At 35.2% G+C, this 8,558-nt stretch overlaps 1 protein-coding gene across 2 annotated transcripts in view; it reads left to right on the forward strand.

Moving 5' to 3' along the window:
* The window catches only part of LOC109827089 (hydroxypyruvate reductase), a 12,455-nt gene extending 4,149 nt beyond the window's left edge, over positions 1-8,306 (forward strand). The window contains exons 3-10 of one of the 2 annotated variants that reach the window (XM_020394051.1): positions 1,928-2,072; positions 2,208-2,335; positions 3,146-3,217; positions 4,403-4,544; positions 4,621-4,745; positions 4,832-4,873; positions 5,077-5,289; positions 7,951-8,306. In XM_020394051.1, the coding sequence (XP_020249640.1) occupies positions 1,928-2,072; positions 2,208-2,335; positions 3,146-3,217; positions 4,403-4,544; positions 4,621-4,745; positions 4,832-4,873; positions 5,077-5,289; positions 7,951-8,019 (936 nt within the window). In that variant the 3' untranslated portion in view covers positions 8,020-8,306. The remainder of the gene's footprint in view (positions 1-1,927; positions 2,073-2,207; positions 2,336-3,145; positions 3,218-4,402; positions 4,545-4,620; positions 4,746-4,831; positions 4,874-5,076; positions 5,290-7,950) is intronic. The other variant, XM_020394052.1, reaches the window with a different exon arrangement.
* The last annotated feature ends 252 nt before the right edge of the window (positions 8,307-8,558 follow it).

The raw sequence follows: 8,558 nt of genomic DNA on the forward strand, positions 1-8,558 counted from the left end.
GTGTATTTATTTTTATTGAGTGATAACTCAATCAGCTGAAATAGAGAAAGAGTGGTGAGGCCTACCCGTCCATTGTGACTGATAGGAAGGCCTCTCCACATACGTGACCTGGACACACCCTGCATTAGATGAAAGGGCGCATCACTACTGCTTGGTATCAGTGTCACCACAAAAGAATAAAAAGTGGAACGGTTTACAGAAGCAGATAAAGAAAGTCACCACGCATACTCTACTACATCAGAGTGAAGTATCGTATTGTAGCCTCCTGCAACCAAATTTAAGGTCAGCAGTAATATAGCAAGGAAAGGACCATCATGTATGCTTGCACACTCGCTCAGACACCCACACACACTCGCTCAGACACCCACACACACAAGCAGCTGATAACCGTTATCGACCTTACAAATTAACCCAGGCATAGCTGTCTGTAAATTTCAGTGATGCCATTAATGCCAAAAGAAGCAAAAAAGAAATGGTTGGTTTAAGAGTATAGAGAAAATTATGTGTACTTCCTTGCTTTACAAATAATATGAGCAATGACCTTTATGCACATCAGAAATCAAACCATGAATAGTAGGTTGCATCAGTTGTCCTACTAAAGCAGCAAAAACAAAATGGCTTTATGGAAGAAGATAAAATAGAAGTCCCTGTATTTCCTATTCCTGCACAAAGTATACGAAACTTGCTTCCTTGGTTGAACTATGTTATTACTGTATATAATATAAGCTAAGATATTTATTTAATTGACTAATCCATGGAGAATCCACATCTGTTATTTACTGAGATTTTGCATAATTGCATATCTGTATCATATAAAATCCAATACTTGGATCCATATTATGTAACTTAGCTGAGATATTTGCTACAAATATCTACAGTGCATGTTAGCTTCCCCCATATTGATTTTAGGTGAGCCTTGGAGCAATGATAAAGTTGCTGCCTTGTGGGTTCGAATCTTGGAAACAGCCTCTCTGTATGTGGGGGTAAGATTGCGTACATTTAACCCTCTCTAGAGCCCACAATAGTGGGAGCCTCATGAACTGGACTGCCCTTTTGAGGGTGAGCCTTGACACAATAGTAAGGTTGCTGCCTTGTGACCTGGCGGTCACAAATTTTGGAAAACAGTCTATCTACATGTAGGGGTAAGGATGCGTACATTTGACTCTTCTCAGAGCTCATAGCGGTGGAAGCCTCATGTTGTGGGCCACCCATTTACTTGTAAATGTCTAACTGACTGTTTTTACTTAAAACGTACAATAAATTGTCTGGTTTTATGTCATCAGATTATTACTGATAAATCTTAATCAACAGTCAACATAGCTGGCAGCTGTTGTTTCCCAAAAATAATGCTTAAAGCTTTAGCCTTAAATGAACTTTTTTTGGTTGCCTACATTGCACTCTTACAAAAGCTGACTTATGGTCATCTTTAGAGGAAGATTTAGTTCGAGCTATTGGTTTATTTGTCACTCATGTTCACTTGTATTCATCACGTAGCTGCTGTAAAAATCATGGTGAGCAATTTGTTATGTCATGTATATCTGTTTGCATGTGGCTATGTGAGGCTAAATCTCTTGCTATGTCGAATCCTGACAAGGAGTCTACTCTTTTATCCTTGTGTTGGTTCTTCTTGATCTAATTGCTTTAATACAGCTTGTCTTTAATAATTGTTATAATTTTCTGGTCTTTTATTGTTATACATATCAAACTGAGAATTTTCCACTTCATTCAAATCCTTTACATCAACTAGCCCAGTTACATGTAACTAAAAAAAGGAAAAAGGAAAAGAAAACTAGTTTATTTTTAATGTGATTATATAATTTGGCTCGATGCCTTTCTTAGTTTCGTATGTGAAATTATTTTTAAATCAGATCTTCTAGTGTAGGTCTAGTTCTCCTCTTTGTGTGTAATTTTGTTTTTCTTCTTGCAGGTTGATGATGTTGCTCTTGATGATGTACCTAATGTTATTGGGAAATACCATCTTTGTGTAGTTAAGATGTGCCAGATGAATGCAGATCTTATTGCGAAGGCATCTGAGATGAAGCTTGTGATGCAATACGGTGTTGGACTTGAAGGCAAATTATATTATCCCTTGTTTTTAAGGCTTCATGTTCTTGGAGTTTGTTACATTCTCCGACCAAAACAGCCATTGATTTCCTTTGTTTAATTATTCAAATCATTTTAATATCCTCCTTTTTTGGTTTATATAGGTGTTGATATTGATGCTGCCACACAGCATAATATTAAAGTTGCAAGAATTCCTGGAAGTGCAACTGGAAATGCCGCATCATGTGCTGAAATGGCGGTATACTTGATGCTGGGTCTTCTCCGGAAGCAGGTGCTTCATATGAAGCTAATAATCTATAGGAAGTTGTGTCTTGCTGATGCATTTTGCTGCGATAAGTTTTATATAAGTTCCATGTGGACTTTGAAGTGTTTTATAAGGGTTAACTGTGGATAGACCCCCTGTACTTCTATTGTTGCAGATAGACTCCCCTCGGTGAATATTTTTGACTCTTTTACCCTCAAGAGGTCTATTTGTCAAAAACAAATTTCTCTCTCTCTGATGGTAAAAAAGCCAATAAATTTCACTCTCAAGGGGTTAATTTGCAGCAATAGGACTACAAGGGGTCCATCAACAAGTGGTTGAATTTTTCTGGGGGGTAGTCTTTCCCCAATTGACCCCTATTATTCTGACCTTATTCTTATAGTGTGTTGCTATGTTACCTGATTACTTCTAATATGGAGCTGTACCCATACCCAACACGTATCATACCGATACCTGACACTTCACATCCATTTTTTAACTTGTTGGATAAGGTTCAAGTTCGTTTCATCTTTAAGAGCTATGATTAAAAATGATTATTGACATATATAGCTCAGAACTATGATTATATCCCATGAGTTTTAGCTGTGTCCCTGTAACCTACTTTTTATAAATTTACCGTGTCCTGTCCTCGCACCTGCACCTGTACTTGCATCTTTACCCCTACCCATTCAACTTAGGTTTTTTGTGTTTGGGGTCGGATTTGATGACACAACTCACAAAATTTTACAGCTTATTTTTCTTTGCAGGTTGCCATCTTTTTACTTTTAATGCTTGTTGCACCTTGTGTTTTGATTCGGCATCACAATTATCTTATTGCAGAAGGAGATGGAAGCTGCTGTGAAGAACAAAGATTTAGGAATGCCAACTGGAGAAACGCTACTTGGAAAAACAGTACGTCACATTTCTTCTTCACATTGATGATATAATTCTCGTACACCATTTTATATCCATTTTGAATTGTTAATTATATAGCTTTGCAGTTTTGCTTTAGTGAGGACTAAATTTTTGATAAATAGGCTTTGCTCTAGGATAACCGAAACTCCTCCCGTGCATAGATCCATATTAAGTTGGTTAATAGGCAATGTTTATCCTTACTATGCCTCAAAGAGCATTGCATGTATATTTTGGACTCTACAAATTAAGAGTTGCTATTGGGTTGACTGCATATAATTTTGCCTGCGCAGGCTTGTGCTCTTTTGATATATAAGAACCTCTCTCCAGTAGGCTTTCTAGATGACTGGTCTTATTCTTCCACTGCCAGGGTTAAATACTCATTGACAGACATTCAATAATTTCATCGACTACATTATTCACTTGTGCTATTATCTTCTTTCGGTTCTCACGATCGCTCATTAAAGTTATCACCTATAAATGTGAGGCTTTAGTTTAAATAACAACGTAACAGTAATAACAGTCATAAAATTGCCTCCTAATTACTCAGGATCGATTACATGGGTTATTTTTCTCCACTCAGTTTCTTCGAATGTCATTTCTGTTGTTGAATTAACCACTACATTTTTTTTCTCAACACATGTTCATTTAGGCTACAAATAGTCCTTGTTACTCCCACCACTACTATCCTGACACTCCTTTTAACTGGAATTCTCATTTATCTCTTCCACATGTCAACCATCTCAAAGGAGCTTTCCCTATGAAATCAATATTTAAAGCTGCCCGGGACTTCCTGCAAATGCCTTCATCTTTTTGTGACTTTATACTGTTCTAAGATCTAACCTTAAATCGCTAGATTTCAGTGTTAAATAGGTAGCGAGATAGACTGAAGTCATGGAATTATGTTGGTGCCTCCAACTTGAAACATGTCATCCTTACTGAGTTGATTAAAGCGCATAACTACACTGTTGGCTGTGACTGACCAGAAAATGGACCATTCTTAAACAATACTTTAATTACCTCCTTACCATGTAGGGGCTAGATGAAGTTCCAACTGTGTATAGTATGTTTCTCTTATTTTCTCATTTTTCAAGATTAGTTTTGGCATGTAGTTCCAGCAAGCTGAGCACTAAATACAGATATATGATGACAGTGAATAATTTTTCTCAATTACTTTACCTGTAGGTTTTAATTATAGGATTTGGAGCCATAGGAGTAGAACTTGCAAAGAGATTGCGGCCATTTGGTGTGAAGATCATTGGAACAAAAAGAAGATGGTCTATGAATTCTGAAAACCTTGATGGTATGATAGAGACTGAATTCTATGGTAACTTTTTTGTACAAATGACAGTATGAGTTTTTCAAAACTTTTAGATCAATTCTACTAACTATTATATTTACAGACTCGAGTGTTGAAGATGATGAAATCGATGGATTAATCGATAAGAAAGGTGGTCCAGAAAGTATATATGAATTTGCTGGAGAGGCTGACATAGTGGTTCCCTGCTTGCAATTGAATGCTGAAACAGTCAGTTTCAAGTTCCTAGTCATTTGGTTTCTATGAAAATTTTTATGTCTTCACTTATAAATTTCACTGATTTGTGCAACTTTCAGGCTGGTATTGTAGATGGAAAACTTCTTTCTCATATGCGAAAGGTTTGTATATTTCTTGTGCGTTAACAGTCACATTTATGAAGACTTATGCTCATATCATTAAAATACTTGGACACTTGCTCATGAATTTTGTGTTCCTAGAATGCAAGTTAGTCTAATTTAAGTATATCTGTACGTAATGGCTTGAACTATAATCATCTTGCAATCTAATTTAACTTTGTTTCTGCGTCTTGATGTGTTTCTAGGGCTCCCTTCTCGTAAATGTTTCTCGTGGACGAATCCTAGACTACAAGGCTGTTTTCGATCATCTTCGATCAGGTCATTTAGGCGGCTTAGCAATCGATGTTGCATGGACGGAGCCATTTGATCCTGATGATCCTATTCTCAAGTTTCCTAATGTCTTGATCACACCACATGTTGCGGGGGTCACTGAATATTCCTACAGGAAAATGGCCAAGGTACCTGTAAAGTTTCTCAAACAGCTTCTTACTTGACGTTCAAAGATGGAGTCTATTGAGCCTTTTCTTGTTGGATAGATTTGGCTATGAAATTTACTCTTTTTTTGTTAATGGTTCTTACAGTGCAACAAAAGAAAAAAATATTTTTGAGCAAGCATTAGAGTTGGGACTGAGCAAACTCTACACTACACTTGTTAACCGAAGTTTACTGTGGCTTAGGCACTATACATGACTTTGCCTAAAGCATAGTGGATGACCTAACTTTGTACACTCTTGCAACCAGAAGTAGCTTGACAAATCTGTTTGGTAAGGAGAGTTTCTAGCCTCTTGGTGTGAGAGAGACTCAGGATTTTGTAGGTAATTGAATGGACAGCGGGCAATTGAATAGATAGGGCAGAAAGCCATGGACCACTCAGGTTTAAAGGTTAGGTGAAGTTGTAAATAATCGTGGAGACTACAGAGCTATTTGAAGATAACTTGTGGAAGCACGCGTCAAGGATAAAAATGGAGTGATACTCCTATGATGGTAACTCATAGTGTGCTAAAAGTAAGCTTAAAAGCAATGTGACATATTTAGCAGCCACATCCAGATTTTTAGTTTTATTTTATCTTTTGGAAATCGAGCATATACCAAATCCCTGTTCTTTGTAAACAACATCAGTCCATTTATAACTATATATTTCCATATTTATTACATTGCCTAATGCTAAAAATGGGTACAAACACTCTAATTAACTTGGAGGCTTCACAGATAATTACATCTAATTTTATCTTTGCAGGGACCGAAAATATATACAAAAAATATTAGTGAATTAGAAAGTCCTCAACTTGATTTTACAACCTTTCCTCTGTAAAATACTGAAACTTTTGAGCTGAATATTCTCCTTTGTCTGGAGAAGGGTTTAAAATAAAATGGGTGTTATGTCTTAAAAAAAGCCAGAGGAGGTAAAAGGTTCCCCAGTAATTGGAACTGCGTGTGCTTAAATCCCCGTAATAAAAGCCGACTTTATCAAATAGTGTCACTGTGTCAGTCATCACTTTATTTCTTTTCCTTGCTGCTATTATCTGGGCCAATGATAGGATTGGATTGCATGGTATGTCTTGCTTTGATGTATGGGACTTATGTTATATTCTCTTTTGTTTATCATATTCTTCTAATTTGTCACTTGTTGCATGGTTTTTCTGATAAATTCTATGAACTTGGAAGTTGGAAGAGATAAGAAATGAAAACTGTCACACCCCCAGGTCTGCAACATACATTGGAAGAATAACATCTGTAAATCTTTTTAATATTAATCAGGAAGATGAATACAATAAATTTCTAAATAAGTCATGGAGTTTCAACGAATACGTTAACTAATTACAGCATAGTAATGAAAACTCGAGCAAGCACTGATGTGAAATCTATGCAAAAATAGCTGGATGTCTGATCCAATATTTGCTACACAAAATGGAGGATATTAATTGTGGAATTCATAGATTTTAAATTAGAAACATGATATTGTAAATAAATTATCAAGCATGTATAATCTTCAAATTATCTAGTTAAGATCCTACTTACAGCTGAATGAATCAAATCCTTGCTAAGAAGATGATATTCTGCTCTAATTGATCCAATGTTTGCATAAAACAAAATATAACATAGTAGAGTGAAAGCTATAGATTTATTTTTGGAAACATAATACAAGAAATAAATTATTCAGCATGCAGAATTTTCAAACTATATATCTAGTAATATTGAATTGTGCTTGGAGCTGAGAACAAAACAAAATCCTTGCTAATAAGATGATAATCCAGTCCAGTCAATTTTCTCAATTTTGAAAATTGCCTATTGTAGCAAATCAATTTAGTAAACATAAAAATTGATCTTAAGCTTTTTTTTTCTAACTATTAATACCCAAGAAAACATCCAACCAGGCTAAACTAAGGTTCTACAATCTGTAATTATCTTTTATTGTTTTTTTCAACCTTCAAACATGCTATAATCCAAAAACAGGTTAAATTACAATTTTGGGGGAAGGTACAGGGTCTGGATTGTAGAATTTTGGGGAAAGTAGGAATTTTAGGTGACCTATAAACAGCAAAAATTTGGGCCTGTTTGTAGAACTGATCTCTTTCAATTTTGTTGGAAAAATTGTGTTCTGGAAAACTGTAAAATTTGTAATTCTCTAGCTTTGTGTGCACGAACTGTTTTCAGTAGATAATACCAGGACATTATGTTAAATAGGGCTGGTCCATAATTTAATAAAATCAGTGAGCAATCTTTATTCTGATAATAATTTCATCCAAAAATTAAAAAATCCAATTAAATTCTAGTTATTTCTGAAACTTACCTGCCGATTTGTAAACTTATAATTACAACCACAGATCTTCCTGATTAATTTTATCCAAGTTATGTAGCTTTAACTTTAAGAATACATCAACACTTAAATATACTGTCAAAAATAATTATAAAACTGATGTATCCAAGTGTACACTGATGCCCTTTTTTTTGAAAAATTTAAAAAGAAATTATTAATCAGAATGTTGAATAGGACTCAAACAAAATGCGTTTATAGTACTAAAAGATGTTGAATGCCTTTAGATTGCTAAAAGATGCTGTTTTTCCTCTATCCTGATTAGTTTTTCTTTTCTCAATCTATACATTATTTATTATTGCAGATTGTAGGCAATTGTGCTCTTCAGCTTCATTCTGGTCAGCCTTTGACAGGAATCGAGTTTGTGAACTAGTTGATGTCACTAGTAATAAAAAGTTCTGAAGAAGCATCTAGCACTTAGCTGGTCAATGTTCGTTTAAATAACTATCTGCAATTATATATTTATGTAATTTATTTTTTTAGCTGAAACTTTCTAGCAAGACAATCTTATATGTTCATGAACTGATGCTTTCCCCTGCATATACGATACTTATTACGGCATATCAAATTTAAGCACCAGCTCATGATGCTCTAAGTAGACTGGATACCAACTCATTATACTCGGATTGCATGATTTTCAAAAAATTATGCGTTACCATATAGTATGGATTGATCTCATAATCTAGATTGTTAGCCAATTATACAAAGATTGGTATGTGGTGGTGGTTGTTTTGGGATGATATATATAGTGAAGAATCAAGATTTTGATGAGGATGTTGTAGTAACAGTTTTTTTTAACATTTCAGTCTTTTTATTGGTTATGAGGAGCCAAATGATAAGGGCATCTGATACTCAGGGAGCAAAATGGATAAAGAGTTCACGCAGTTGACGAGATATATAGTTGTTTTGACT

Source organism: Asparagus officinalis, unplaced genomic scaffold (assembly GCF_001876935.1).
Source record: "Asparagus officinalis unplaced genomic scaffold, Aspof.V1 AsparagusV1_Un17, whole genome shotgun sequence".
NCBI lineage: Eukaryota > Viridiplantae > Streptophyta > Magnoliopsida > Asparagales > Asparagaceae > Asparagus > Asparagus officinalis.